The sequence below is a fragment of the Thunnus albacares genome, chromosome 6, assembly GCF_914725855.1.
Source record: "Thunnus albacares chromosome 6, fThuAlb1.1, whole genome shotgun sequence".
NCBI classification, from domain to species: domain Eukaryota; kingdom Metazoa; phylum Chordata; class Actinopteri; order Scombriformes; family Scombridae; genus Thunnus; species Thunnus albacares.
Window position 1 is genome coordinate 13,489,240 of NC_058111.1, and position 15,486 is coordinate 13,504,725.

At 39.9% G+C, this 15,486-nt stretch overlaps 1 protein-coding gene across 2 annotated transcripts in view; it reads left to right on the plus strand.

The window, feature by feature from the left end:
* The window catches only part of zgc:77784 (uncharacterized protein LOC402947 homolog), a 55,236-nt gene that overhangs the window by 14,129 nt on the left and 25,621 nt on the right, over nt 1-15,486 (plus strand). For both annotated transcript variants that reach the window (XM_044354321.1, XM_044354322.1), the window contains exons 3-8: nt 6,616-6,773; nt 7,338-7,458; nt 7,543-7,681; nt 9,672-9,799; nt 12,059-12,183; nt 15,032-15,203. In XM_044354321.1, coding sequence (XP_044210256.1) covers nt 6,616-6,773; nt 7,338-7,458; nt 7,543-7,681; nt 9,672-9,799; nt 12,059-12,183; nt 15,032-15,203 — 843 coding nt within the window. The remainder of the gene's footprint in view (nt 1-6,615; nt 6,774-7,337; nt 7,459-7,542; nt 7,682-9,671; nt 9,800-12,058; nt 12,184-15,031; nt 15,204-15,486) is intronic.

The following is a 15,486-nucleotide window of genomic DNA, read 5'->3' on the forward strand; positions in this document are numbered from 1 at the left end:
ATATAAAGAGCAAGAGCTAAATAGTGTACTGTAAGTAAAAATAGTGACATGTTTGTGAGCTTTCTTTATTTATTGTAATGTTAAATAATCTAACCAGCTAACTAGCTAACCAGCTAATGTTACCACTGACTTTAAAGCTATTTCGTTAACATTCTCTTTTTCAATATTGGAATTAATCTGTGCCATAGACCTCCGTTTTTGTCCAAACACTATTAAAAACATGTGACTGTCAAGTTTCTTTCATTGCAGCGAAAATAAACAAAATGGCTGACATTCCTTTTATTCTCAGTGGAAAATGCAATATTTTAAGATAGTTTCGGCATTAAAATGTGTTTTGATAACATTTCTAGAGAAATGTGCATTCATGATGTTTGTTTTAATTTGTTAGTTATTATGAAGATTTTTGCAGGCTTTCTATCGTTTTCATCATTATTTCTCAGAATCAAAAGGAGAAATAATTAAAAACTGATGGCCTTAACATTAATCTATCTTATTGTTGAGTTACCAAGGATACTTTCATTTTTTTTGTTTTGAGAAATTTTAAAGATATTGTTAAAAGAAAACCTTAACAAGGTGACAGTGAGGAAAATACTTCCAGGTGGGTCCTCCGGTGAGCCAATCACAAAGCTTCAAATTCTGGATTTCAAACTCAATTCATCCCTGAGGCGCTATAAAATGTACGTTTTTTTTATTAAAACAGTTACATAAAATAACACAAATAACATAACAGCTCAGATAACTACACAAAGCAAAGACAATGATTCAAACAACATGCAACTACGTGGTTTCAGAGATAGCAGTGTCCATAGAAACCACCATAGCAACGATAGAAAGCCTGCAAAAATCTTCATAATAACTAACAAACTAAACATCATATACATTCACTGAACGAATATTTTGAAAATAAAATACACATTTCTCACTAGAAACATTATCAAAATGCATTTTAATGCCAAAACTATCTTAAGATATTGTATTTTCCACTGAGAATAAAAGGAATGTCAGCCATTTTGTTTGCTTTTGTTGCAATGAAAGAAACTTGACAGTCATGTGATGTGGACGCAGCTATTACATGTAGCTATTACACATTTTGATGCGAGACTGGTGATGCATCTGCTCCCCTCAGAAGTTAAAACGAAGGATTGGAGTACCACCTGCATGTAAAATTGGATTTTGGCATATGCACTGCACGCAATTTGTTGTGTTATTTGTACGCAGATTGAAGAGACTGGGTTGGTTTGTATGAGTCCAGTCAAGCCTTACTAATGATTCAAAATGCGTTTTCTGTTTACAACAGTCTTTGTAATTGAAACATCATCACATTTTCGGAAAGTGGAGGAATTTATAGCCAAGAGTTTTTCATAAAGACTATTGTCCCCAGAGTCCCTTCTCATCCTCCATCAACACAATCAGACAATGGGTGGATTAAAGCAATCTCTCTTCTCTGTAGGCAAAGCCTCCATTAGCTATGACAGGGCAGTATCATGGCAATAGGATTAGACCACCTCCCTAACGGGTTTACTGCTCTCTGAAATAAAAGAACAATAGGAGTGAGGCAGCGGGTTGTCAGTTTAGGCTCTGAAAATGTGCACGTCCTCTGTCCTTTAACCTCTCCCTCCACCCTCCTACCTGTCAGCCGAGAAAACACAGCGCCTGGTAACCATTCACACATCTGTCCGGCCCACGCTGTCTGCTCTGTCTGCTTGCCACACTCACTGTCACCTCATGTTTAGTGCAAAAACTCTGCTTTTTTTCCTCTCTGTCCTGTCTGTCACACTCACCCATCATGTTTCTTTGAACACGCAGGGTATGTAAATGGTCTGTGAACTGTTAAGTAATTTGGCCTGTGGCTGCTTCATTTTAGACAAAGTCACAATCAATTAGCATAAAAGCCCCATCAACAATTTACTTTAATCAGTCCTGTACATGCAAAGTGAGAATTATTCTTATGATTAATCTCTCCTCTTCCCTCTACTCATTTTTCCAAAAACACTAACAGATGGCCTTTCTGCAGTCATAGAGCTATGCTCTGCTAAACACTGTATTGTAGAGATAAATGTCACTTAAAAATCAAGTGATGAATATTCTCGGGAGATTAAATCTCCTAATCTGTATATCCCTGAAATATTAAAGTTATTAAAATGAATGTGTGCTCTCAGAATAGCACCCTCAGAAATAATGATGAAACCACTGAAAGTCATTTAGCCCTGCTTTGCCATTATTTAAGCTTACAGGAAGTGCCTTGGGAAATATGAGGATTTGTCTCTGCAGAGGCAGGGTCAAACCTCTGCTGCCCCACAGTAACCACGCTCCCTGTCTGAGTGCCGACAGGCTGAAGGGAGAGCGAAGGGCTTGGTTTAGGAGATTATTTGGCAGATCTAGTCGTATTATGTCTGAGAAGTGAAGTTAGGGACAGTAGCCCCTCAGGAGGGGGGCCCGTCTCTGTGTTTCTGATAAGATTGTTAGATTTAGTGGTGGGATCATCATCGCATATACACATCCGTGGGAAACACTGTTTTGCATGGCAGGCTTTAAAGTCAGGAGTAAGGAAGGATCACATTAACTTGAACACAGCTTCAAAGAAATTTTTGGAGCTCATGTTGCGCAGTGTTTTGGGGGGAAGTGATGTCAGGAATATATTCTGCTCTCTGGCATGTGTTTCAACCCTCAAAATGTCCCACTTTCTCAAAGTCTGTGCCCGGGGACTCGAGGGGTTTCAAATGCTAAAGGTGTGTGCGTGCATGTGCGTGTGTGTCTGTGCGGGTTCGTACCCATGGGTGTTTGTGTGCATGCAGTTCAAGGATTAGCTCTCTGCCCATAACTTTTTCACTTCAGTCACCATGGCAGTGAAACAAAGGTCTCTGTGCGCCCGTCTAACCAGGCCTTACAGATGGAGGTCTAAAAATAAGGCAGTGCTTTCAATTAGCCCTTCAGCTCTGCAAAGCATTTTGAAACAGGCAGCCAAGTGAACAGGGTCGGGCTTATTTGGTGAACAGACCTTTGGGAGGAGTGTCAGTGCCTTTACGGGTTACAGTTTACCGGTAGCTTTGCTATAACTCCAGCAAAGCCTATTTAATCATCCTGTTTTGTGAGGATCTTTAGGATGCTATACCTCTCCGTGGCAGATGTCCAATGCTGTATAAACCCCTGATCAGTCCACCATTGCTGCTTCATCACCTCCACCGAAATGTATTACAGTGTTTGACTGTGAATATCAATTCAAATATCACTGCAGTGTAATGAGAAATTCGAATTTCTGAACGAGTCTTCATTTTTCTTAAAGTCTTCACACTTATCCCCCAGCCTAAATGTCATGGCATTAAAAGGAAGATTCTCCCACTCAGTAAAGAGAATAAACTTCCACTTAATTTCAATAAGGGTCAGTTTAAGAAGGCAGGTAGTGTGTAATGATGTCTTGTATCACGGGGCGTGTTGGGGAAAAGGGCGGATGAGGTTCAGATTGACTGATGTTCCCCTCAGAGGGAAAGCTGTCTGCTGCCGAGCTAAGGTTTGGAATATTCATAGGCATTTACCCAAGACAATTACAGCCATGGAACGAGTGAGGAATGATTTTCCGTCTTTAAATAGCTGTGATAAAGTCATTTCAAATGAGATTTTATTTGAGCCCAGTGGGTCTGAATATTGATGCTGCATTAAAGGCCAGAGCTGCCATGTTGACACAGACCTGTCAGGAGTACTGTTGGATAATTAATGTGGCGTAGATTTAGTTATGTACTCAGAGTAATTGGCTTAGGATGAACTAAGTGCTTAGTTAAGTCGATTTTAGGTGGATTACAGTAATGTCACTAATTGTTAATGAGTAAAGACAAACAGAGATTACACCAGATGATGATTGTGAAGCGTGCAAGAGGGGTTAATGTTTACTGTAGATTGACAGCAAAGCATATTGATCATGTACAGTTCCTAAAAAAAGCATTCACCCACTTGGAAGTTTTCATGTTTTATCTTACAACATTGATTTTAAGTCAATTAAATCTGTCTTTTTTGACCCTGATCATCAGAAAAAGACCTGTTCATGTTGAAGTAAAAACAGATCTCTACAAAGTGATGTAAATTACTCAAAAAAAAAACATAATACAAAATACTTGTCTGCAAGTATTCATCCCCTTTGATAGGACACACCTCAATCATCACCAATTAATTAAATCAAGGGGTTTCAGTCGAATGCAGTATAACTACAGCTGTACTGTATCTGGGAGGTCCAACTTTTGGTCAGTATCGTAGCAAAACCTCCTCCATGAATACAAAAATGACTCCAATTCAGCGTAAAGGTGAATGAAAAGCACAAGTCAGAGGACAGATACAAGAAAATGTCCAAGTTATCCTTTGGAGAGCAGTGAAAATCAGTCATTAAAGGGGAACTCCACTGATTTTATACAGCAAAGTCTGTTAACAGGTCTTGGGGAGTACTACTGTGTATGTGAAAAAAGTTGTAGCCTTTTATGGCTCCAGAGCTGATACATTTTCCTCATGTGACATCACTTGAGGCAGCGTCAAAAGGGGCTGAAGACTACAAGTTTTAAAATGAAAAAAAATCTGATCTCTGTAGCCCACTCCTCATCTAAGGCTACATTAGCTGCTCCAAGCATACCACACCTAAATCTATGCAGTCGAGAGAATAGAGTCAAGTTGCACCGTGGGTAATGTAGGCGTCAGGTTTTGAGGAGAAAGAGGAATACATGGAATTATAAAGATGATAGCTCTAGTTCTGCTGCATCAATTTTAATGCCTTTTTAAAACTGTCCATTGTGAGACTGACAGTGTTATAGGAGTGAAATACTGAATCGGTGGAGTACTCTTTAAAGAAATGGAAAAATATGGCACAACTGTCAATCTGCCTAGAACAGGTCGTCCTCAAAAACAGAGTGAGCGTGCAAGAGGGAGACTAGTGAGGGAGGCAACCAAGAGACTTATGACAACTCTGAAGGAGTACCGAGCTTTAGTGGCTCAGACTGGAGAGACTGTGTGTACAACAGCCACCCGGGTGCTTCACTGGCTTTATGGGAGAGCGGCAAAGAGAAAGCCTCAGTTCAAAACTTGTGACTTCTCGGCTACAGCTTGCCAGAAGGAACGTGGGAGACTCTGAAGTCAGATGGTGGAAGGTTCGCTAGTCTGATGAGACCAAAATTGAGCTTTTCTAGCCATCAGACAAAATGCCATGTTTGGCGTAAACATCGCAGATCATTATGAACATAGAAACCCCACCATGACGCATGGTAGTGGCAGCATCACACTGTGAGGATGCTAGAGGGTAAAATGAATGCAGCAGAAATAAAGAGAGAGCCATGGAGGAAAACCTTGCCATGTCAGAGTCTAGATCTCAATCCAGTCGAGAATTTTTGGCTATTCACTCACCATCCCCGTACAGCCTGTCAGAGCCTGAGCAATTTTAAAAAGAACAATGGGGGAAAATTTCAATGTCCAGATGTGGAAAGCTGATAGACACTCAAGGCTGTAATTGCTGCCAAAAGGTGTGTCTACTAAATTCTGATTTAAAGAAGGTGAACAATTGTGAAGACAAAATTTTGTGTTTTATTTCTGTAATTGATTAAAATGACTTTGTCACGGTCTGTTTTCAATTTGACATTAAAAAGTCATTTCCGTCACATTAAATGTACTTTCAGTCAGTTTTATGAAGCAATAAAACATAAAAACCTCCACTTCTTATATGCACTGTGTCTGTGAAAGATTGCTAAAATATTCATGAAAGTGTAAAAACGAGATTGCATTGATTAGTCTGCAATAGCACACTTGGGTTGAGAAAAAAAACCCTGCAGGCTGAAGCTAGAGGATGTGGTCCAAAATGAGGAGTGGAGCCGTGAGTGTCCATCTGAAAATGTGAGCCTGTCAGCATCGGAGTATGAGTTTCCATTGTGCGGCAGGTCTCATGAGATGGCTCCAGTTCACAGTTCACACTGAGGCTTTCATCTGTCAATCACAGCAGAGGATTATAAGATATCAAAGGTCGCCGTGTCAAACTTCTCATCCTGTCGTCATCCACAGGGTGGCGGGAGTGCCAACTTCAGGGGTGACATGAGGATAAGCTTTTACTCGTTCAGTGCTGATTTTACTTGTGTCAGAGCCGTGTTGCAGATATGTAAAGATAGCGTTTGGAATCAGAGACACAATCCTTTCATTAATGCAGAGGACTTTTTTTTTGCTCCCTCACACATGAGCTAAATTATGAATGCGTTGTTATTTGTTTACTCCGTGTTGGACTGAGAGATGTGCATTATTCATCTGCTCTGACAGGAGAGACAGCAGAGTAGGACACAGGCCTGGGAAAACATTAAAACAGCGCACAGTCTAACAAGGGCATTGCCAGGAATTTGAGCTGTCATGCACATGCAAACACAATAATCCACTTTCACTCAATAAGCTTGTTTTCAGACAACCTTCACCAAGAAGACAGACACAAAGAAAACAACTCAAACAAACGATTCCCCGGTCAAATTGGTGCTTCTTTTGATGATACTGGTCGTGTGTGTGCAGCTGCTCACCGATCTGCGGGTCTGATTTCCAGGCTTTGTTTTAAATACATCAGACAGGCAGGGCCTCTGAAGCTAATTAGATTTCTTTGTGTTTTCTTCTCAGTCCTGAGAGATGATTTCCGGCAGGCCCCGAGCGATGTGGTGGTGGCTGCTGGTGAGCCTGCTGTCTTGGAGTGCGTGCCTCCACGTGGTCACCCTGAGCCCACAGTGTCCTGGAAACGCAACAACGTCCGAGTCAGCACCAAGGATGATCGCATCTCTGTAAGTTCAATCGAAACACTGAACAAACCAGGCTCCAGTTTCAAAATAGTGAGAAATACAAAATAGAAATACAAACGGCTAATAACAGATAATTGGCTAGAGAACTGATAAAAAAATGACATTTACTACAGTGAATGTAATCTGAGGCATCAATACAAAGACTCAGGTTTTTGTACTTCTTTTCTCAAGGCTACTTTATAAACACTCAGTTCTGAAGAAATCAATTATACCAATGGCAGAGATGCACATTTGCAGTGACAGTAGTTTCAATAGACCATACTTCTGTGCAGACGCCTTTGTTTTCTATGGACCGGAAAATGTCTCTGATTCTGCTGTCACTTTTGTTTTTTCCACTCGTGTGTAAAAACAACACCTGGACACAATCTCTGGTGGTTGTTGAAAGGCTTTTTCTGAAATGATTGAATATAAAAAAGATTAATGACTTATAACAGCACAAGAGTATTCAAGTGTGGACAGTTTTTCCTTTTAAAAGATACGATGATAGCTATCCAGTGTCACTCAGGGAAGACTAATGTTTGCTGCTGTCAACGTGGTGTTTTTCAGGTGCGTGGGGGCAAACTGATGATCTCTCACACCAGGAAAAGTGATGCCGGCATGTATGTGTGTGTAGGCACTAATATGGTTGGAGAGAGGGACAGCGATCCTGCAGAGCTGGTGGTCTACGGTGAGTTCCAGCTTTTCATAGAATTATGCAGCAGCATTAAGGAACATAAGATGAACGTGTCTGACACCTTCTCTCTTCCTGCAGAACGTCCTGTGTTGGTACGAAGGCCGGTGAACCAGGTGGTCATGGAGGAAGAGACCGTCGACTTCCTGTGTGAGGTCCACGGCGATCCTGCCCCCACTGTGCGATGGCGCCGAGAGGAAGGGGAGCTTCCCCGTGGGAGGTGAGAGTGATGGACAGAGACTCAGACTGGTGATGCACATAATACAGCATTTTATTAGACTTAATCAGAAATATATAGCTCTACCAGTCGTGTATTGGATTGTTAACACATGCGACCCAGAAAACATGTGTGCAGTAAATGTTCATTAATTCATGTCTTTCTATCAGCCTGCTCATATAAATTCATAAATGCCAGAGACCAAAGAGGATTCATTAGTTGGCAGAATCCTTCTGTGACCAGTTTCATCCTAAACTCAATATAATGTATATTTAGCTAAGCTTATTAAATAATTACAATTTTGGCACTTTCCAATATTATATTATTCTCAAACTGAAAAAATATAAGACTGGCATAAAGGCAGTCTCATATTCTCAGAAGTATATCGTGTACACTCTGTAGGTTAAAAAGTGCTGTATTATTATAGTTTGAGCTCAAGTGATGTTTTATTATTAATTTGTCTGTTTTATGCAGGTGATTTGCTCATATTTTCTCCCTGCACTGCTGATCTACAACAGCTGCTGAGTAAATTCACCCATTGTGGTGCTGACATTGACATCAGATTGAATGTCAAACAGAAATAAGAGATAGTTAAGTGTGAAATGTATAGAAATGTATCTTTTCTGAGTAAGTGGATATTCTTTTAAAAGGAACAGTGTGCCACTAATTCTCTTAGATACCACATTCTCATATCTGTACAGTAAATATGAAGCTACACGCAGCTGGTTAGCTTAGCTTAGCATAAAGATATGTTAAAGTAACATCTTTTATTTCATTTGTTTAATCTGTACAAAAAACAGTTAATTAGTGAGCTTTAGAGGTGTTGGTAGGCTGATTTTGTTATCGCTGGACAGAGCTAAGCTAACTGTTGTCCCCCTGTTTCCTGTCTTTACGCTAAGCTAAGATAAGCTAACAGTCCCCTGTCTTCAGCCTCATATTTAACAAATATGAGAGTAGTATCGATTTTCTCATCTAGCTCTCGACAAGAAAGAGAATAATTGCATTTCCCAAAATGCCAAACTATTCATTTAAATCTAGCAGCGAGGTCAGATCTTTTAATCATCTTTTTACAGTTGATTTACAGTGACAGTGCTGAACATTAACATTTGTACGTAAATTTGGCATATTTTTCAACTGATGTGAAAGTCTGGCTGTGCGGGATTCCCTGTATGATGTTCAGCTATAAAAAGGGCAGCACGAGGATGTTAATCTTTGTTCCAAGATTGTAAAGTCATTGTCATGTTTGTCATCATAAATGTCCCCACATATCAGGCAGTGATAGGAAACCTTATGTATAAATGTAGGCATATGCTTAATCCAGCCAAAACCTGCACCGGGTCTACAGCACCGCAGACTCATGGTGACTCTGTTATAAGAGTTTATTTGTCCACTTTGAGAACAAGTAATTGATTGTGATGATAAAAATTCCAAGCGACTGTTGTTTTTCATGCTTGTACAGAGTATTCTCTCTTTCATCTTTTTCTCGTTATCTTTTATTTCTTTTATCTTTGTCTTCCTTTATGGTGCGTGAGTCCATGAAATAAAGTGAATTAAATTGATTAAATTCATTATATATGCCTTGCATAGACAAAGATGAATATTATTTATTATTTAAATAATTCTGCTATGCAAAGTCCATCTGAACTTCTTATTTTATCTACTGTTGAAGTTTTTCTTAAATCAGTGAAAAATCCTCCAGTGGACTAAAATAATCTCACTTGTTTCTAATTGATTTTTAACTATTTCAAGAATTTTCCTGGCACTACTACCAATATCTAAAGGCAGATAAGGCACATTGTTCCACTTGTTTCAAGATAATGTCACTTGATTGAAAAAAATAATAAAATCCTCACAACAGGTTGATTGACAAGGAAAGAAATTACATTACCTTGTACCACTGGCAGATTTTCTTTGCTTAGTGTAGATTAGTAGCATGGTCATTTTTCCCCTCGTCTGTTAGATCTTTCATTATCTCTCTTTTTCTCATTGCCAGGTTTGAGATCCGCAATGGCAACAGCCTCCGTTTGTTCCGCGTCAAAGAGCAGGATGAAGGGACGTATACATGCACATCTGAGAACAGTGTGGGCAAGACAGAGGCCTCAGCCATGTTGCAGGTCCATGGTAAGAAACACATCATGCATATTGTATATGAGCTGAAAATGTAGTGTACGCGCACACACACACACACACACACACACAGAGACAGGCATGCATAAAAAAGCTCATACCTAGAGCCATGTTCATGCATAAGGTAGCAAACAGTCACATGGCAACAGCTTCATACAAAAGCCTGTTCCCATTTCCTGTCCAATGCTCTGTGTTTTTTTTATATCAGTGTATCTTAGAGTCCCCGTCCAGCGGTGCTGCCAGGAGCTTAAGCTAAACCGTATGGATTACGCCATTTGACAGATGTTTGGTAGATGTGTGCCTTAACTCACTGCCAGAGAGCAGTCCCAGTATTAATAAGACATGACTCTCTCCGTCTCTCTTCCTGTCTCTTTATCTCCTTCCTCTCTCAGCCTCACTCTCCATGCCCTTTTTTTTTTTCTTACTCTGTGTCTTGGTTTAAATAGTCTGAGACGACTTCATCCTCTAATGCTTTTATCAGTGTAAATGAAATCCAAACCAAGCAATTTCCATTCACTCCACCTCTTTTTTTTTTCTTTCTTTCTTTTGGTCATTTTCATGCTATCACCGGTTTTGTTTTGTAGCTCAGTGTTTCATCCATCTCATTAATTTTCCATCTCTCTCCATCATGTTTCAAACCTTATCATCATTCCAGTTGGCCCCTTCTGTAAGTTCACTTTCCATCTAATTCTTTTTTTTAAAAAACAACAAAAAAAAGGTATTTGTGTTGTGTTTTTTGAAAGTGCTCTTTTCTGTATGCTGTTCTTAATGTTTTTTAAATCAACGATCACTGCCTAATGGTGTAAATAAGTTCCTCCATTAGGTACGAGGATGTTGACAACATGCCTGTTGCTGCACTCAGGCATTAAATAAGATGCAGTGACTTAATGTACACCAGATTAAAGGCTCTTATCAAACAAACATCTGCTGTGTCGTGTGTGGGGGAGTGTCAGGATAGTGTGACACCATGTAAATCCTTCTCTGATTTACAGATACAGTAGTTTAAAATGCTGCTACAAGGCTTTTAATTATAAACGGTGGTCTTGGTCCTAACTTTTAAAGGACACTTTTGAACTCAGGTTGTGTTACTGACCGTTTTGGGTGGATACACACATGTGCTTTCACACACTGAATAATAATAGTTTTATTCTTAAAGGGGCACTTCCATACCATTGTTAGACTAATAAGAGACAGATAAATAAAAAGTCAAAATCAGCAGCAGAGGCTAAGAGACTTTTAGTCTGTTGTATAGATCAAACTGTTAAAATCGCTGGATCCCACACCTCCCATAATGCAAGTCAGACCTTTTCATTAGCTAGGAAAAAAGTAAACAAGACAAATAACTAACAGAGCACAAAATGAGCATGGGAGAAGAAGGCAGTTCACCCCAACTATTTCCTTTACTAACAACTACTAGACTTCTAACTGCTGACTTACAACATAAAACAGATAATACAAAATATGACAAGATCAAAATGAAAACAACAATGCTTATTATAAAGTCATAAAATTCAAGAATCACCAACCTAGTACAATCAAAGAATACATTTTTGAGACTGACACATCAGATGTGCTCTGAGTGCACAGCCTCTTACAAAAAAAATGTTCACAAAAACATAATCAAAAACACTCTGATGATGATGATGAAAGTGTGAGATGTCTTCTGTGTTTGGGAACATGCTTTTAGTGAGAACATTAAGACACGACACAGATGAGTCAGTTCCACTGTGTATCGAGCCAAATATGTGTTTGCGTGCTCTGTCGTGTATGTGTGAGCATATGCGCTGGGCAGAGATTTGTAGGATTGGATGAATCCAGATCGGAGAAGCTTCTCATTCAGCTGGAAGTGTGAGCCAATTATTCAGACTGAGGTAGAAAGCAGCGGTCAGTGAGGATGCGACGATGTGGCTAATGCAAAGATCTGACCCAAGCTCGAAACTGGCAGCTCTGCCCAGGCCTTTCCTGAAATAACTGAATAAATGTTATCAGGATGGCACTGCCTTGTGCTGCGATGATTTGTTTTTTCAGAGGGCACAGAGGTGATGTCTCTCATTAAAGATGAAGGTGAAGTGATAGATCAAAAAGCTCTGGAGGTTAAAGAGACAACTTTTAAATATTGCTTGTTAAGAGCGATGATGAGTGCTAGCAAGCAGGTATTAATTATACACAAGAACTCAAAAAGCTGGGATTTGAACACATTTTTATGTAAAAGTAAGGCTTTTAATGGGTGATTGCGCTTGTTTTCCTCTCCAGTACCACCTCAGATTGCCACAAAGCCCCGAGACCAGATTGCTACCCAGGGGAGGAGCATCACCTTCCAATGCGGCACCACAGGAAACCCTCCACCCGCCATCTTCTGGCAGAAAGAGGGCAGCCAGGTAAGAGGCTGGAGCAGGGAATGAGATATCCTCCAATGCTGAATATTGCAGCAACAGAGACATTCACCACAGTAAATTCCTGTTTATGAATTACTGGATGAGTGCATATGAATAAATTTGCCTCAGGTTGTTATTTATGTGTGGTTGTGGGGGGATTTTTTTTTTTTGAGAATCTAAACCTTACTACTTGTTTATGATATCAAGAATTTCACACTTTCTTTGTTTTAAAAGCAAGACTGACTCAACATGGACAGCTTTTCTCTGATTTAATCATACTTTTTCTGACACTTTCTTTCTTCAAGACATTTTCCAAGCGAAACAGTTGAGAGGCGAACAAGAGAGTGCAGCACATTTGCATTTGGCTCAGAGATATGAGTGTTGGAAGGCATTGCGGTATTGCGTTGGCGAGAAATGTTTCTGCTGCTTGCGACCGCAGTGTAAGAGAATAGTGATGGGGTGGGGAGGAGGGGGATGAGGAAAGAGTTGCAGGAAGTACACCAGGTGTGGAAACTGCTTCTTCAGGGCAAACCTGCAGAAAAACACTGTCCTCCTTCCACATTGTACCCAACTATAAATACCCTGTTGCTCAACAGCAGCTGGGATCACTGACTTGGAGGAGCAGCTTCAGATGATTTCAGAGGTTTGTCTGTGAGCAAACAGGAAGTTGGGCTACAGATTTTCTGAATAAGTCTGTGGGATGGTGGAGGCATGGCTTCGCTGTTTGGAGAGCTTTTTGCTGTATTTGGGGGGGATTATCTGTAGCCTTATAACCTTGGTCCCTCTACTGAAGTCTAAGCCTCTTAGAGGAATGAAATGGATGGCTGAATGGATTGATGTGCATCCCTTCCCCCTTGTTCACATCCATCTCACTTACAGAAACAGAATGAGGGAAACTATAAAATGTCTGTTAGTGGGCATCATCCCAAAAACAACAAAACATCCTTCTAGTCCCTTCTAGTTTTGACCTTTTCTTTATAGTTTGGTTAGAAGTTGATGGGATGTGCCCTGGATGGCTACACAGTAAAAACATGTAAAGTGATGCATTATATACACAGAAAAAAAGTATAACAATGCTGTTGTTCATTTAATGTACAAGATTACTTTTGTAGGCTAAACTATGACGTGTCATGCTCCAGTCAGTAGTGTCTCACAGAAGTTGAAGTGTGTCTCATAGCATTTCCCATGGCAGTCACATGCTGCCATGGGAAATGAATCTTCAACACCTTTTCAGCCAATGCGCCCAAAAAAGGTTTACCCTCTTTTGAAAAATGGAAGATTGTGCACAACAGCTGCAGTGTGATTATAGTTTTGTCATATGGAGCAAGTGGGCCCAAACACGGGAGACAGGAGGCTTTTTTTATTAGAAGTTACGTGCAGGCAAAGCAAAGCTGAACAGGACAGAACAAAAGTGAGCTTCACAAAACAAGGATCCAACAAGACTGAACTGAAAACCACGACTTAAATACAAACTGAACTAATGAAACAACAAGGAACAGGTGGCAAGACACAAGGGCAGGCTGGGAGCTGAATGGCTGGGGAAGACACAGGGAGCAGGGCAGGGCTAACGAGACTGAATGCAGGGCAGGTGTGGAGGGAAAAAAGAGGCTGGGGAAAACAAGAAAAAACATGAAAGGCAATAGCTGCTCTGGGCTGAGGACAAATCAAAAACAGAAGTTCATCCATGAGTTGAGTAAGAGTCTACAACATAATCATGCACAATCCTCTTCATATATAAACCGTCATTTATCAAACTATCTCAGAATTACATAAATATAACTTAATCTCAAGCAGATTGGCCTGCATATTAAGGCTGCATGTAACAACATGAATTGGACTGAAAGACAACTGATGCTCTGAGTTTCAGTTCACTTTTGCACTTAGTTTCTACAACAGTCAATGAAGCAAGCAACCGTATCTCAAGTGGTCCTTCAATATAATTTGCAACCTCTCCTATTTGTAATAAACAGGAAACCAAAAACCCCAAAACACAAAGTGTCCAGAAATACAAATTCTATGGCATGTTTATATTTCTTTACACAAAAATTGAGTAGAATTCAAATTCCAGTTTGACTTTAGTTGTTTGTATGAGTTTAAATTGTAGTGTTCTGAAGTAGGTGTGTAGGGAAACCTCCTACAGACTCATTTGATGTGTGTTCCTGCATTTATTGTGTTTTACTGTGTGTTCTACTCTGTTTCTACCATTCCGTCATTGTTATACAGGTAGTAAATGTGTTTAGACCATGAGGGATGTTGTGTTCACAATTGGCGACATGCTCTCCAATGTATACTCATGTAATGGATGTTTTCAGGTTTAAATATGGTTCATTTGTCTAAGTGTTGGTTGTGAAAATTGTGGTTATTCCTATTTGCCTCACTCAGGACACCAAACTTCAATTTTTCCTTAATAATCAGTCCAGAGCTGGTGAAGCATGACAATGTGAAATTGCTTTACAAAACTGCAGTCAAACCTCTTTTAATTAAAATAAGTGGTTTGCCCAATTCTGGAAAAATAATCTGCCTTGACATTTAAAAAAGGTATAGTTAGATAAATGGAATTATGTTGATTCAACTTTATATTGTATTTTTTCTGAATATTTTTTTCTAAAAGGTTCTACAGAAAAACAACAACAAACATTTGCTGCTTCCAGCTTCTGAAAAGAGAGGATTTTGCTTTTTTATATCAGTGCAAAGTGAATATCTTTGGAGTTTAGACTGTCGTTTGCAATTTTCTGGCATTTTGTAGACTAAACAATTAATTGAATTAAAAAAAGGCACCAGAATAATTGATCATAAAAATAAAGCAACATCAGTATCATACATGTACGATCTTTTCTGCTGTTTCTGTCAGATGTTGTTGTTCCCGGGTCAGCCGCCGTCACAGTCGGGCCGTTACTCTGTCTCCATGAGCGGAGAGCTGACCATCACTGATGTCCACCCAGAGGACTCTGGTTTCTACATCTGCCAGGCCATCAGCGTAGCAGGAAGTGTGCTGACCAAGGCGCTGCTGGAGGTGGAGGGAGGTGTGTGTCTCCAGATGTCAGTCAGGAAAGAGTCATGTTTGAGTCTAAGGGAGGTTTATTCTTTAGGCTGAACAATCTAACTAACGAGGGGAAAACATATTAATTACTTAGTAGGTGTGCAGCAATAATAAAGAAGGAAAGAAAGAACACAGTTAGAGACCCCATGCTGGATGAGCAATGAATTTCAGGCTTAATGTTCTTCCCTAGGCAGCTTGTAAGCACCAGATTTTAGCTTTTTTTTTTCGCAGCCTATTGTTTTCTGCCCACTAAGCATCTCGAGTAT